The 16,875-nt window shown below is 39.4% G+C and overlaps 1 protein-coding gene across 5 annotated transcripts in view; it reads left to right on the forward strand.

Annotated features, from left to right (window-relative positions):
• The window catches only part of CA12 (carbonic anhydrase 12), a 241,089-nt gene extending 226,361 nt beyond the window's left edge, over positions 1-14,728 (forward strand). For 2 of the 5 annotated variants that reach the window (XM_069098357.1, XM_069098352.1), the window contains 3 exons: positions 10,008-10,040; positions 10,769-10,856; positions 11,532-14,728. In XM_069098357.1, coding sequence (XP_068954458.1) covers positions 10,008-10,040; positions 10,769-10,856; positions 11,532-11,604 — 194 coding nt within the window. In that variant the 3' untranslated portion in view covers positions 11,605-14,728. The remainder of the gene's footprint in view (positions 1-10,007; positions 10,041-10,768; positions 10,857-11,531) is intronic. The other 3 variants (XM_069098353.1, XM_069098354.1, XM_069098356.1) reach the window with 3 other exon arrangements.
• Positions 14,729-16,875: the final 2,147 nt, after the last annotated feature.

Raw genomic sequence — 16,875 nt, forward strand, 5'->3', positions numbered from 1 at the left:
AAAAATGAATGACACTTCATTAAGTGTCAAAACTTAAATTATTCACTTTTTAATTAAGTAAAAACTAAAATTCTCCCTTGAGATAGGGGAATATATCAAGCTAGGTGAAATAGGATCCTGACTTATTCTTTGAACCAGCAGTACATAATTGAACCAATATAAACTCCTTTATCTTCCTTGCCCCCATCAGGAAACTTCCCTTCTTGAGATGTTTTCCATGTTGAACTGCATGTGGGTAGACAAAGTGGATATTTATGAATCCAAACCTGATTTTGCATTGCAGGGACACTCTATGAGGGCAAATACAGAGGATCAGAAGAAAGCTTGCAGGACTTTGGGTTTGCCATCTAAAAGTAACCATTGCTCTGTAATGCTGAATTGATATGTTGAGAAAAATTAGCCATCTTCTTAGACCTGACCCAGGTCTAAGGTCATTGCTTCAAGTGCAGGCAGATTAGTTGCTAGAGAGTGCTTTGGTATCCTATTCTGGGTCTGCTGGGTGACTCTATTGCAGAGGTGGAAGCCCTTGAGGCACCAGGCCCAAGGAGTCAGGTTGCTCTTGAGAACAGCAGCAAAATGAAGGTCCCGAAGCAGCTTTGCCAATTTTGCTAATGCATAGCTCAGCTGTGAATGCTGCGTCAGAAATCCCAGCCTGGGTCTCAACTCTCTTTGGATGGAAACCAACCATCCTGGACAGTGGAAGATGGATTATAGAAACTTGGCCAAACACTTCATTCTCCAAGTATTCCACTTTTTAAGGACAGAATTAGGAGAAGGGATGGGTTTTTTTTTCCCCCAGTATTTATCAGGAAGCTGTTTCAGAAATATGAAATCCAAGATCTGTTGGAAGCTTTTTATATTCAGGAGTCTCCCTATCTATCATTCAATGCAGTTAAGTTCAGTATCAATAACAAGACCCTATGAAATTTTAGGTTTATAGTACAAATTTACTTATAGAAATGTATTGCAAACTATTAGAGTTCAGCAGCCTGGATCATTAAACCAAGAACTATTTCATAGTTCTAATTAGATTCATTTAAATGAGTAAGTAAGAGCTCTAGTCCCTAGAAACAACTAAAGTGAGAGTTATCAGTCATTAAGTACAGTCTCTAGAAGAGGGAGAGTTAATTATTTTTATTTGTTTTTCTTAATTCATAGAAGGAGAAAGCCTGAAGTACTAGTGCAGAAATTAATTAACCAACAAGGACACAAGGTACCCAATTCTGTGCTTGGTTCAATTGAGGATACAGAAGTAAAAGACATTATAAACTTGTCCTCCAGAAGCTTACAACTTAGCAACTATTTAATTTGGGAGGGTTGTTCATAAAATGACTTCCCAGAACTCATTTTTAGAAATTTCCAGTTACAAGGAGCCAATCAAATATCACACACACACAAAATTTAGAATCTTCCATGATATGCACAGACACTTAATGTTTCTGTGGAGTGAAATCAAGAGTCTGGTAATATTTGCCATTCAATCAATCAACAAGCATTTCTTAAGTGCCTACTATGTGCCAAACTCTGTGCTAGGTGCTGAAAACAATGAGAAAGATTGAAGAAATTTTTAAAAATATAGTTGGAGAGGACTGTATAGATAAAGAAGTAGTAAGAAAAGATTCAGGCAACAGAACCTTAAGACAAATGGGTAATAGAGAAACAGTCTGGTGTACAGGATGGAGGGCTAACTTTGGGATCAGGGAGACCTGGGTTCAGTTTCTGCCTCTGACTCAGACTGGCTATATGACCACAAGCAAATCACAACCTCTTATGCCTTAGGCAAACCTCTAAGGCTATAGATAATAGAGTAATTGACTATCTACATCAGGGGAAGGAATTCCCTGCTCTGGATCAATAATAATAATAATAATGATAATAATTCTAAGAGCACAGAGCCCAATTTCAGAGGATTTAAAATCTTCTATTATTTTAACTCATTTTCCTTTCTCGTTCTTATTCTTTATATCTTTTCTACCAAATCCCTTCCTACTTATAGAAGATACCTTTTTGGAGGTAAGAATCATATGTGTTTTCTTTGCTCTGGAAAAGTATTCCTTTCCAAAGGCATCTGTGTTTGTCAAGGTAGGGTGCATAAAAAGGTGTATCCCTGACTTCCTTGGTTCTCATTTAGAGTCAGGTTCTGTAAGTTAAAAACCCTATTATACTGTGTGGAAATAAGAAAGATGGCAGGGACTGAATATGCGACTTGCTTCTTAATTGGGGGCCCAGTGTTGAGTACTTTGGTCAAATTCCAATGGAGAATCTTTGGACCAAGGACCACAACATTGGGTCTAAATGAAAGAAGCTAAACAAAGCAAAATAACTATCAGCTTTAAAAGACAGTAATATCACGCTTTGTTTTCATATGTCAGGAGCAGGCAAAATATTAACTAGATAAGTTAACTTGACTGAGTGGGCCCAATAGTTTCTATAACCATGTTCTTAAGCTTGCTTACTGGTTATTGCTGGTAGATATAATCTACAGCTGAGGCCAGAGCCCATAAACCACACTCACAATCAGCCTCACAGCTGCATTTGAACCCATTTCTTCCCAAAACCAAATCTGTGAAGCAACAGTTAGAATATTAATGCTCAAATTACCCAATGGCCTTCCATCAGCCATTCTATTCCCAGTGTTCTGGAGTTTATGATAGAAGTCATAAAACCTTGCTGAAGAGGAATTCATTCTCGACACAGCTCTCAGGGATGAAACCTTTGTGGAGAATGAGAATGAGGTGAGAGATGGTTTCAGAGCGAACTAGTTTGCTGCTTGGCCTAGTAAAAGTTAGTAAAGTTCAGTCTTGCTTAGCCCTAACCCATCTTGCAGTTCCTTAAAAACTTAACAGCAAAAAACTCCCCAGAGAACCTAAAAAAGCTAAGATGGCTAATTTTGGAATTGTCAGGGAACTTGACCACCTTCATTGATGTTAGTGTATTTTGTCTGTGGAGTTATATATATTTTTTGAAGCTGTGTGTCTTAAAGCTCCATTATTTGTAAATAAAGAACACTTGATGGTAATTAGTGCATCACAATTTTTTCCCGAATTAGTTCAAATTAGAGAGGTAGTGTGGCATGGTAGATTTAAAAAAAAAAAAAAAATATATATATATATATATATATATAAAACTTCTTAACTTTACCCAGAATAAGAAAGACCTGGGCTCCAATCCCATCTCTGATGCTCACTAGCTGTGTGTCCGTGGACAAGTCACCTAAGCCTCAGGCAACTCCCTGAGATTACAAATGAGACAGAGGTTAGGATCTGTTTCAAAGTCCTTGATATTATCCATGTAGTTCAAATCATCACATTACAGATACTTAAACCAGGAAATAGGATGTCCAAAAGTCAAGGAGCATCGACAAATGCTAGCAGAGGCAAAGGAAGAATCGTTTCATTTAAATGAATGCTGCATTCACTTCCTGAGCAGTTATTACGCACACTAGCACTGCCAGGCAAATGAAACTCACTGAGTGGAGACAATGCCCTGAGAAGGCCATTCAGTTGTTGGCCATCCTGCTCTGGATTGTCAAAGTAGGCATTGAATAACAGAGACAGATGGATAAACATTGTAGACTAAATTCCAAGAGCCGCTCAACTCTCTAATCTGTATCCCTGAGGAAAATTGATCTTAAATGCAAATTTTTTAAATATTCAAACTTTAGTTTTTAGTGTTGTTTTATAGGACTATTAATTTGCTAATGGTGTTAAAATGACCCATTCGTTTAGAAAAATTAAAAATCTAAATAGGTGGAAACTCCATAAGACTCTTAGATTTACGTAATCCTCTTTTATTGGATTTACAGATTTGAGATATTTTCCTACTGATTTTATAATGTTTTACTGTTGCTTTGACTTGGAAAGAGGGGAAAAAAAGGACTCTAATGCTGTCATCCATCAATCCTCCTACCACAAACATCCTTAGTGTCTATAGAGATGATTGACTAGAGACCCAAGCTTGCTGGGAATTCTAAGTTTGAACTAAGTCCCACAGAATATCATAGCATTTTCTTTCTTTTTTAAAAAATTTCCAATAGGGAGAATTTTTTAGAAGTTTCAGTCCCATTCTGATCTATCTTCCTAAAATCTGGAAGCATATTAGTTGTAGTCTGGGACTGAGTTAGGAACCTTCTTGATGTAGCATGCTATAGAATGGTTTACCTGAAAAGTAGCAAAATATGTCAGTACTTCAAGGATCCATGCCCTCATAAGTGGAGGTATCCCTCCATTGATGCAAACCACAGTTTATATATGCCTCATTCTTTATGAACTCTTGCAGTTAAAAACAAATTCAAAAAGTGACCAGTTTTATGGTGATAAGCCTCTCCAAACTTAGCAAGCCTGGTTCTATAATAGCAGACATACAATCCATTATTGTGCCAATTTGGTAAAGCACTTATTGAGCTTGAACTCTGTTCACATGGCCTTTAAAAGGTCAGGGTCAAATAGGGCATCATAGTAGAATTATTGTGAAGGAACAGCATGTGACTAAGAAAGATCTTACTGCTCCCCAATATAAATTCTAAAGTCAGTTCTGTTCTGTGTGTTCCATATTCACCCAGTCTAATTTTCCCTGAGATGGATTTAGCTCTTTGGCAAGAATTTGTCCAAAGAGAAAACCAGTATTTTAGGCATTTGATAGCCATGGCTTATATTTGGTGTATTTCTCCTAAGGTTTTGCAGACTAAGTTGGCAAAAGGTAGGTTTGAAATCTCAAACTTCAGTTCATTCAATTCTGTGATATGTCTGGAAGTCACCAAGAATTGTCCTGTTGTTTTCATCATATCCCATCATCATTATGTCACACATGACCTGCAGAGGGGTCTCATGACATTTTTCTGAAAGGAAAAGGACCATGTTTTTCCTTTAAATCAAATACGAGATCTTCTTAGTGAATGCCAGATTGATCCAGGAACCACAACCTGTGTAAATGAGGTGCGTGTCCCTCCTTTTGGATTTTTCTGTGTTTGCACTTGGGAGCTGTAGAAGATCCTTAAATACCATTAACCAGTTTCTCTTGGTCCAGCAAGATGCCAGTAGAAGAACTCAGCTCTTGTAACCATGGAGCCCGTTTTACACAGCAGTGAGCAGTGTGCTCTTATGGCAAATGGTAGGCCCATCCAATCTCCTAAAAGTGTTCTGCAGCTTGCTTGAGGTTGCAGCTTTTCTGAAATTGGTCATGTATTTTTCAGTGTACAGCTTTCCTTATTTATGTATTGTATGGTCACGTCTCTGTTGTGCCCTGTACCCTTTAAGGATCTCAGCCTCAACTTACTGTATCTTCAAGACATTGATGCTTTGACCAACCAACTCTACCATGCCTTCTGCTGAGTTGAGAGCATTTTTTCTTTTCCATAGGTCATATAAGTGAACCAGTTCTTGAACCAACTTTTTTCTTCTTTTAGCTATTCTATTTCCCTCAAAGAAAACTTCTTGTCTCCTCTCCTTGTTTCTTGGACTCTTAGAAAGAACCAAAGTCTTAGAATCACATGTTGGTCTTCTATCTCAAAGTTTTTGACAGGAAATGATCTGGCATCATTCCTGAATCCAGATTCCTGCTAGTATTGCTTAGCTTTGAGCCTGGGGAGGGAGAAAATATTGCTATAATTTGAAATTTTATGTTTTTTAGCTCTCTCTCTATTGGCATTCCTTATATCTTCTCTGGGACTTACTTTCTAAATCCTTCCTGTAGGCTAAGGTTGGGCAGCTTTGTCAGGTATTCATACAAATGCTGCATATCAGTTAATAGTAATGGTGGTTGGTAGTGGTGGTAGCAGCAGCAGCAGCAGCAGTAGTAGTAGTAGTAGTAGCAGTAGTAGTAGTAATACTATCAATAATAATAGCTTGTTTTTATATAGTGCTCTAAGTTTGCAAAGTGCTTTACAAATATTATCTCATTTGATCCTCAAAACAACCCTGGAAGATAGGTTTCATTACTATCCCCATTTTCCAAAAGGGAAAATGAGGACAGAGAGAATTTAAGTAATTTGCCCAGGATTACACAGCTAATAAGTATTTGAGGCAGGATTTCAACTCAAATTTTCTTGATTCCAAACCCAGTCCTCTATCCACTGTATCATCTGGCTGATTATAACTCTTGAGGGTAAAGATATCCTTATAGGGGATTGATACAGCTGGATTCTTCTTCTTCTTGATAAGCCATGGAGTCTTAACTCTGTGTTGTTAAGGAAAATTCCTTCATCTTCCAGTGGCTCAGTTTCTTCACATGTGAAAAAAGAGATTGATTCCCATTGAAAATGGATTATTAAATGCCCCCCCTGGTGACAGGATGGAAAGCACCATGCTGTTCAGCCAAGACTGGAATTTCCCAGCTGTTTGCTCTACTTTTTGCGGTATTTGAGGTGATTATTAGAGTGACAACTTTAGAAATTCTCCAGTTTGGAAGATTTGGCCAAGCAGTCAGACTTGCCAATATTAGTCTTATGTGGGGAGAAAGGGGTTGGCAATAACAGAGATCCTGGGATTGAGGAACAAAGAACAAGGGCTGTTTCATCAAAGAAATGGGAAATTTAAACCACAAGTAAGATTTCCCTCCCCCCCCAAGAATACCTTATGACTTGGAACCTCTGGATACCTTAAAACAAATCTAAAACCCAAATTATACTATATCAAGGCCACAAGCCACAAAGGATCAGAGCATAGGAGATACAAATAGCATAAAGCCCTCCCATAAGGAACAGCATCTCCTTAAACCATGGTCCTTGTGTCCAGGGGTGGGAAGACGTAGGGGCAGCGGATCTCGGCAAGGGAGCCAACTCTGTCTTGTCTGTTACACAGGAATATTAGCTGTGGCAGATGTGGGCTGAATGGTAAAAAAGGCAGGCTGTCCCTTAGATTGGTGGGTGATATACTTCCATGCCATCTATCTCCAGCATCTTTCCTTATCATAATGAAAAGCCAAATGCTGGGCTAGAGGAACACAAACTGATCAGGAGATCACATAGAATAGCTTAGGACAAGGGAGAATACGTGGGTCAAAGGAGATACAGCTCTGAGAGGACACTATAGTAAGACTTAGGACAGTCACACTCCAGTTTCGGAAAGAGAAAGGAGGAAGCCCCTTTCTTCAGGGCCTCACATGTAGCATGAGCTTGATAAATGTTTAATGACTTGGATTGAAGCCTCTATATTTCTTAAGTAGATATGACGTTGTTACAGAGCTTGGCTGAGTATTATAGAAAGAATTAGGGTAGCCCTAGGTGAATTTTATGACTATGATCCTTGCAGCAGATAGAAGTGATATCCAGTTGGATTGATTAATCAGTCTACTTCAGGGATCCTCACTAAAGAGATCCATGCTATTTTGAGTGTTATTATATTCATCTTAATAACTTGGTTTCAGGGAGAAGAGGAATGTGGCCCCTTGGGATTTTTCAGCCCCACAGCAAAAAGTTCTCAGGGAAAAGTCACAATCTGCAAAAGTTCTGTTAGGCCAAGCAAAAGAGTAAAGTATTTATGTACAGAATTGAATCCAAAGTCAATAAACACCTCTCAGATTTCTCTAGAGGATGAAAAGTATATCTCTAGTTTGTTTGAGAATGAATATTGTTTCATTTTGAGGCTGTACTGCACAGAGCACTGGCCCTTGAGTCAAAGAAACCTGAGTTCTAATTTGACTTTAGACACTAGCTGTGTCTCTGGGGCAAGTTACTTAACCTCTGTCTGCTTTAGCTCCCTCAGCTGTAAAATGGGGACAATAATAGCACCTACGTCCTAGAGTTGTTGGGTGGATCAAATGAGATAATATTTTAAAAATACTTAGCACTGTGTTTGGAACATGGTAGGTGCCTAATAAATGCTTGTTCCTTCTTTCTTTCCTTCATGGGCCAGAAAGTTTATGGTGAGTATAACAAGGCAGCAGCATATTACTAACAATGACTTGCATGAAAGAAGTGGCATAAGTGATATTATGAAATTAAGATATAATCCAGGAGGTGTATAAAAAGAAAATGAGGTGGGCTGGTCATAGAGTGATAATGGATGAATAAGTCAAGTGCTACATGACACCTATGCAATATTTTAAAAAGACTGAGAGAAAAGTCTCCAAGCGTTAGGCAATCCTCATGGAGGATTTATGAGAGGAAATAGAGAAGAATCATAGGGTGAGCAGGAATGGATTACAGTCTTCACTCCAACCCAGTGACATCACAAAACCATTGAATTATTGAAGCAAGCCTCAGAAAGGAAATAGAGCCAGGGAGATGATACTGAAACAGGACATTTGTCTTTCTTGGAAATTCATTCAAGTCAAGTCAACAAGAAATTAGTAATTGCTTACTATGTGTCATGCAGTGTGCTAAGCACCAGGAATACAAAAAGCAGAAAATACACCTTGCCCTTCAGGAGCTAAAAAGGAAGAGAGGTGGGGTGAGTAGAAAAAGTCCAGGAGATTCAGGAGTGTAGCCTGGAGAGGAGTGAAGATGAGGCTGGCCTGGGCATCCTCCTTAGAATGAAGATTCTGGGAGGAACCAGGTAATCAAGAGGAAGAAGGAACTTCCAGTGTGACAAGGCCAGGAAAGGAGGGAACTCCCAGGGTGAAGAGGTTTCTGTGGCAGTCATTGTAGAGAAAATCTGGAAGACTTTCATTCAGAAAGTTATGAAATTTGCACTATATGCAAAGCGCTATGCAGGGTTAAGACTCTCTGTGTTTAGAGAGAAAATGATGTAGCCACTGAAATCAAAGAGCTTACAATCAAGTAATTTTTCAATCCCATGAAGTGTGGATTGCAATTTTGGAGAGGCTGGAGGTTGGTAGAAAGGAAGGTCATCACAGTAGCCCAGGTGAAAGGTAATAAAAACCCAATCTAGGGTGGTGACCACTGAAGCAGAGAAAGGCCAACGTGTTTATGAGAGAGATTTCACAGCCAGAATCGGCAGAATTTATCAATTGATTAGATGTGAGGGAAAAAAGAGTATGGGAAGAGCCAAAGTTTCAAAACTGACCAGAAGAATAGTAGTGTCAACAAAAGAAAAAGGCAGGTATGGAGGAAAGGGTGATAGGATCATAGATATAGAGCCATACAGGACCCCAGAGACCACTTAGTCCAACTCCATCATTTTACAGATGAGGAGACAGGTCTGGGGAAACCAAATGATTAGTCCAAGGTCATACAGAGAGTAAACATCTGAAGTAGGATTCAAAACTAGGTCCTCTGTCAGGGCAGTGCTCTTTCCATTGGTTTGGGGAAAAAGAGTTCATTTTAGGGACATTTTGAGCTTGAGGTGCTAACCGAATATGAGGAGGAAATGCCATGGGTCTTCATTGATCATAGAATCGATTGTCTGTTTAGAACTGGAAGAGACCTTGGGGACCATTGAGTTAGACTTCTTCAATTTACAGACAAGGAAACAGCTCCCCAGAGATAAAGTGGTTTGCTTAGGGTCACAGTCTGACCTTTCTGACTCTGTCTACTTAGCTTCCTAATCCAGGATAGGAACTGAGGGGAAAGGGAAGGGAAAGCGGAAGGGGAAGAATTGTAGATCTTATGATTGAATACCTAAAAATGATCATCGAGGCCTTAGGAGTGGATGAAGTTGGCAAGGGAGAAAGCATAAAAATCTCTAGAGAGCAGAGAATAAAAGCCCTGGGGTTCAATCTAGAGAAGCAGACAACTGACCTTCCCAAGTTATCCTGCTTCCTAACTTTGCCCTTAGGTCTCCAGCAAGCATCTCTCTTTCCTTCTCCGACAGCACTATTTATGACAGTGGGAGGGAGCTTCCTCTGAAGAATAGTTCTAACAAGGTAATACAGTGATTTCTCAATAGAAGGGAATGCTTGTGGAGTCTCTAGGAAAAATGACAATCTCTCTTCCCTTCCTTGAAGAATATTTATCCCCACCATTGGTAAAACCTTTTCTAAGTTTGAAATATTCCTAGGAAATCTGCATAACCTCAAGACCGCCCCACAAATAAGGTGGGACACAAGGAGTTCAATCAGAAAAGATTTGACTCTGGGTTAATTTCCACTTTTTTCCCTCCTTTTTTAAGAGCAAGACTTTTCCTACGCAGGACTCAGTATGGGTATGTGGCTGGCTGGCCAACTGTGCATGTTCCAGCAAAATGATCTTTGTGATTCTGTTTGTGATTTGTGCCTGTGGCAACTTTGATCTTTTCTTCCTGCTTTTCTCTGCTGTTGCTATGGGTACTTTCCATGTCTTTGCAATGGGTCTTAAGTGTGAAGTAACTCTCATTTTAAATCGAAATGAATTTGCCAATCAGACATTCACCAAATGAACGTTTTAATCAGTAGTATATTTCCAAAGAGTCTCTCTCCTAGGCTCACTATTGGCTGGGATGCGAAGCCATCTCCTAAAGATGTGCTGGTGACGGTTGGGTGAGCCAAAGACAAACTGTTGATTGGGTGTATAACCTTGGGAATGGGTTACTTATTGTTCTATGGATGCTTGAAATTCTGCTTTTTAATTTTTATTAATTAATCAGACATGGAAATTGCAGAATATTATTGAATCTGACAAATATGTTAAAGTAAAAAAAAAAGATATGTTACATAATTCTGTAGTATCATTAAGTTTGTAGTTGTCTCCTTTCAAATGCCTCACTAGAGGATATCTAATTGTGTCCTTCTAAGACAAGGCACTAGAATCAGATATTATTTTCCCAATTTATTTCTCTAACTATGAGTGATTTTATAGTTGTGATTCACCTTCACATCTATTTACAATAAGATTAAGTGGACGGGGAAGGAAGAATGAGGTTCAAACGCTGTGTGTTGATTCTCTCCTCATCAGGAGTCATCCTCTCTGTGGCAATAGCTGGTGTTTTGGGAGTCTCCGTTATCCTTGCACTATCGATTTGGCTTCTACGACGGAAGAAGAGGTGAGCTGGTTTGGCTTCATTGTGCTCTGATACTATGGAAAAGCTAAAAGAGACTCCATCTCTCCACAGGTGGTACTTACACCACAAAGCCTCACTTATCTTGGCACTAGAATGTATGTCAGAAATCCTTTGGAGTCCAGTGAAGGTTAGGTACAGGGTGGGATAAAGGGGACTTCTTCATAAACAAAACAAGAGTCCTTATAAGAGAACAGATTTAGGTCTGGAAAGAACCCCAGAGCCATTCAGTTCAACACCCTCATTCTTCAGAGGAAGAACGAAGATGCAGAGGTTTGGTGATGCATCCACTGTAACAGAGGAAGTAAGCAGCAGTCAGGATTTGAACCCACGTCCTCTGACTCCAGTGCTCTTTCCGCTGTGTTCTTTCCAGTGAAAATGACCCAAGACCTCTGACTACAAATCTGATTACTTTATACTGTCCCAGGCTGCTTCTCCAACAGGAGAGAGTGATCATGCCTGTAAAAAGTAACAAGTGGGCTTGTCCGGTCCTACTTTAGGGCATCCTAGGCCAAGCTTAGCCATTCCAGTTATTAATTGGAGAAAGCCCAAGAGGAGGCATTGCCTCCCCCAGAATGCTAACCTCATTCTTACATCAACCTAGTGCTTGCTGCTCTCCTTCTCTTCCCTGATTTGACTTGTGTGTTTTCCTTGTTCCAGCAGCAAGAAAGAAGAAAACAAAGGAGTTATTTACAAACCTGCTGTCAAGAAGGAAGCTGATATCAATCCCTGAGAACCCTCGACTACTCTGAGGCCCTCATCCAGGGGAAGATCCTTTGCCTTGGACAGTTTGGGGCCACTAGGCATTCTCCAGAACAGATCAACCAAACATTCCCATTGGTCTTATTATCTTGACGTGACTTAAGTGCTGAGTCAGGTGTAAAAAGTCATCCCCTTAAGTTTTCACTCTTGGTAGCTTCAATAGGAAGTTTTCCTATGAGGAAGCATGAGCATTGAGCTGTTTGGCAAATCTAGACAAGATATTGAAATGATCTGGATTCTGGAGTCACAAACCCAGGTACACCTTGGTGCCCAGAGCAGAGCTGTCCACCTTTCCAGCTAGATTAGCCCAACCACATTCTGCTAAGGAACCTCTACAATACCTTAAGGATAACTGTAGAAGGTCACTAAACCACATATCAGGGATTTACATATCATGCTATGGGCTTGCTACCTATTTTTTAAAATAGAGCATAGTTAGATTTTGGGTCTTTTTTTTTAACTACCTTTTCCTTTAATTACCTGCATAGCATTAAAGAGTATTAAAATTAAAGCTCTATAAGAGGCAGAGGATAGACCTCCAACTTTAATCACAGACCTGACATTTCACTAACAAAAGAAGGTTATTTTCATAACCTTCTAAATCTCATGACAAAGAATGTATTTGTTAGGGAATGCATTTGTCCCTTAAACCTCACTTGAAAGGTCTATGACCCTCTCATTGTCATAGATCTAGAAAGCACAGAGGCCATCTTGTCCCATCACCTAATTTTATAGGTGAAGAAACTGAGGCCCAGGGAGATGAAGTGACACACAAAGTTACCCAGGTAATAGTAGTCGTAGGCAGGATTTAAACCCAGGTCCTGACTCAAGAGCCATTTCTCTTTCCCCTGTATTCCTGAAAGGTTAAAATGAATAGTCACTTTTCAAGGTTTGGTTTGTGGGAATCATTTCCTCTCTGGTTAGGAAGAGTTGTGCTCCATTCTGTTCCTTTTGAACAATGACAAAATATTCACATGTATCATAGCAAAGAGAAGAAGTGGGGCAAGAAAAGTTCTGCTTTCTTGTGCAAAAGGCAAATTAGGGTTGACCTTGGATGTTAAAGTCTGCATGCTAATTAACTGCAGACTTTTCAGAGTAGAAGCAGAGTCAGAGACACTGATCCTGGGTTTTGACAATGATGCAGCCAGGATCTAAGTGGGAGCGGGTAGCTGAACTTGTGATGGATCGTGGTACTCAACCTAGAAATTTTAGGTTGCATACAAAGTTCCACGTAAGTTCTGAGTACTCAGTTATTCAAAGGTATTTTCCAAACCCCTGAAAACTAAAGATTAGTGAGGTACAGCCCTTCCCAGGATATTTTCTGGTAAGACAATAATGTTTTCTGTTTTTTAAACTTAAAAAAAAAATAGGTAGATGCATGGGACTCTACAAAGATAGGTTGGGATAGTAAATAGAGGGGTGGCACCAGGAAGGATGACTGGAATTCCAATTCTGTATCTGTCACAGATGAGCTGTTTGAAGCGGAGGAGTAAGAACCCTCAGACAACTCTCTAAGGCTTCAAAGTGCTTACTATCTGCTTTGAGAGAGGATATCCTCACTAGGAGTTCCTTACACTGATGAAATCAAAGGTCCTGAGCAAAAACAAAAAACAACCAACCAAAAATATTTGTTCTAACATCAGAATGGGGTGGAGGTGGGGGTGTGGTGTAATTTACCTTCACTGTTTTCCATACTAGAGCAGAAATGAGAAAAGGGCAAAAGCAAAGAGTTGGTAGACTTTTATCACCAGAGCCAGATGTCATGTGCCATTCTGTTTTATTGAGAGATAAATGCATCTGCAACAAACACAGCCACAAGAAATATAAATCTCCTTTAGCTGTATTCTTGGACTCCAGTCAGTTAATACATATGTGGGTATTTTCTTGAGTGCACCAACCAAATTCAGATATTGCACTTGTCAAGTTCACAAGGTTCTTTCTGAAGGGGTCATCCCCTCTCTCATTTTTTCCCTCAGAGTAGGGACAGTGACAGTGTATGACAGGAATTTAGTCCTACATTTAGGCTCACTCCCTACCCCTTCACAGGCCTCCAACATAAGTGATTCCTGAGACTTCCTTTCTCCCACTTCCTCCTCACTTGGCTGCTTGAGCAAAGCTGAAGGGGTTTTTGCAGACCACTGGGACTTCTCAGGACTTGGTAGCTCAGTCTTGCTAGGAAGACTTGGGAATAACCTTTCATTTTCCATAGGGATTGGACACTTAGCATTGGACACCATCACATTCTTAAGAGGCCTGTTCTATAAGAACCATCCAGGATTTGAGGAAGTTATAGGGATCCAAGGACTGTTATTTAGCAATTTAGTAGACTCTTAATCTTGCAATTTGACCGTTTTCCCCCCTGTTCTGGACGAATAGCAGTTAATCTTTTTTAATGAGCAGTGTGAAACTGATGAGATGTGCTTGCCTTGTCCAAAGGCAGCCCATCAGAAGTGAGTACAATTATTCCAACAGCAGAGTGAAGGCCCTTTAAAAATATTCTTTACACACTTTATAGATGACTTTTATGCCAGGGAACAGAAAATCAATCGTTGTATCTGACACAAGGAGTATTCATAAAATAGAAAACTTACTGTTTGATGGAGACACAGCAACATTTTACCTCTTACTTTTCTTTCTAAAAAAACTCTGAATGCATGGCCCCAAAAAAGAGCAAACCCCACAGCAGTAATAAACCTAAGGAAATGGAAATCAGGTTGCAAAAGTCAAAAGCTTCCTTCCTATCCATCAAATTCCTCTTGCAGCAAGGCAACAAACTTAAGAATTTTTTTCCCTTAAAATACCAATTCCAGGGAAAGAAATATGATGATGAATGAAGGTGACATATTTTACCCTGAAACTATCACAGGGTTCAGTGTGTCCAAAGCAGCTTCCCAAGTTTTCATCCTCCTTGTGCTTCCCACTGATTACAATAAGGATCTAGGTCTTTCTTCCCAGTTTCTCTAATGATATCTGATTGAAATGATGAAAAATCCTATCATTTCCATTGTCAGATACTACCTTTGTATTATGAGTAATTTTAATGAAAATGTGCATTGTAAATACAAAAGATTACAAATAAAATGTTTTCCATTTCAGCCTTTGGAGTCTGAAAATAAGTATTAATTCAGCATCTACCAAGCATGAGGGACAGTGATATTCTGATATTCAGATAGCATTCTTGTGAAACTAATCCAAAACAGAATCATCCTGGCCTTGACCCTCCCTGCTGGGGGATCATAGAGGGAACAAATCAGGATAGGATATATGCACAGACAAATATACATACCTACACACACACACACACACACACACACACACACACACACACACAGATAGATGGCTAGATAGATCTATATATACATGTTTCTATATCTATACTAGATAATTTGAGAAAGGAGGAAATATTAAGAACTGGGGGCTGTGACTAAGATTAGGCAAAGTTTGAAAGAGGATGTGTTAGTTAAATAATCAGGATGACGGTAGACTTTCAGGTTCACCTTGCTGCCCATTGTTATCAACACTAAGGTCCTGTATATTGGCTCAAAAGAGATAATTACAGATGTACTTTGCTTTGTCCAATCAGATAGCTCATATTTTTGGAGACCTTCTCTGTGTTCAGTGCTGTCATTTTACCCAACCCAACAACAACAACATCTAATTACTGGTAAATTGACTGTCTTAGAGAATCACAGAATCTGAGAGTTGGAAAGAATAGTAGTAACTTTTGCACGGAGCTCTAAGGTTTGCATTGCAATTTACATACTTGATTTCATTGATCCTCTGTTTTACAATGGAGGTGTCAAACACTGGCCTACAACACTCCTAGCTGGAACTAGATTAAAATGTAATTGGGAAATATTTAGCTAACTAAATAAAAATACAATAGAACATGTATAATGTTAATTTATAGTTTTCTAGGGGCAGCTAGATGGTGCAGTGGATAGTGGCTCCCTACCCCCCTTCCCAGCCTGAAGTCAGGAAAACCAATCTTCTAGAGTTCAAATATGACCTCAGATACTTACTAGCTATGTGACTCTGGGCAAGTCCCTTAACCCCATGTGCCTCAGTTTTCTCATCTGTAAAATGAGCTAGAGAAGGAAATGGCAAACCACTCTAGTATCTCTGCCAAGGAAACCTCAGATGGGGCCACAAAGAGTCAGACACAACTAAACAACAACTAATGGTTTTGTAAGCCAGCTTGCAGCTCACAGGGATTCTCATTGTGGTTTGATGGCCCCCATTTCTATTTGAGCTTTTCACCACTGCTCTACCACATCCCCAACAAGTGGCCATTTAGCCTTCACTTGAAAACCTCTAGTGTTCCGTATCTCCTCAGGCTGCTCATGACACTTTTGGATAGGAAGCTTATTCTTGCATCATACCTAAATCTGCCCCTCTTGGACTTCCTCTCATTGTTCCTAGTTCTGTCCTCTGGGTCCAGGAAGTACAATTAAACCTCTTTCCACATGACAGCCCTCTGAATATTTGAAAATACCTGTCACAGTGTCCATAAGTCTCTAGGTTAAATAGCTTCCTTTCCTCCAATCAATTCTCATATGGATTAATGAGGAGGCCCTTCACCATCTTCTTTGTTCTCTGGTTTATCAACATCCTCCCTAAAATGAACACAGTAGTCTTTATGTGGTCTGACCTGGGAAGAGTACAGTGGGATTATCACCTTTTTTATTGACACTAATCTTCTCTCATTGTAGTTTAAGGTCATGTTAACTTCTTGTACTGTTGGATTTATACTTGGGAAAAGAGGCATTTTTCATCCATTTAATTTTTCTGAATGGATGGGTAGACTTCTCTCTGATTATCCTCTTGAGGAGGACTTATAATGTTTAGGGGATTATATAATCATCATAAAATCATTTGCAAGTGGAAGTAATTTAGAATTTTTGTGTCCTAGACCCCTTTGGCAGACTAGTGGAGCATATGGACCCTACAAAAGGAAAATTCTTTGAAATAAATAAAATAAAATTCATAGGATTACAAAGGAAATCAAATTACAAATAAAATCTGCACAAAAGTACTAATTAAAACCTTGCCAACTGATTAAGTCTCCAAAGGAAAAAGAGTAGAGAGAAGAGCAGCAGAAGTTCTAAGAGTTGCTATCAAATAGAAAATAATCTAATGTATGCCCATTGATGGACTGTATGATTGTCCTCCCAGGACCAGACTGAACATAGTGTGTGGGATGGAATCAGAACTGAGTCAAAAGATGGAGTCAGTGTGGTTC

Source organism: Petaurus breviceps, unplaced genomic scaffold (genome assembly GCF_028583685.1).
Source record: "Petaurus breviceps papuanus isolate PSGF00001 unplaced genomic scaffold, PetGlider_PUasm1.0 37, whole genome shotgun sequence".
In the NCBI taxonomy this organism is placed as follows: domain Eukaryota; kingdom Metazoa; phylum Chordata; class Mammalia; order Diprotodontia; family Petauridae; genus Petaurus; species Petaurus breviceps.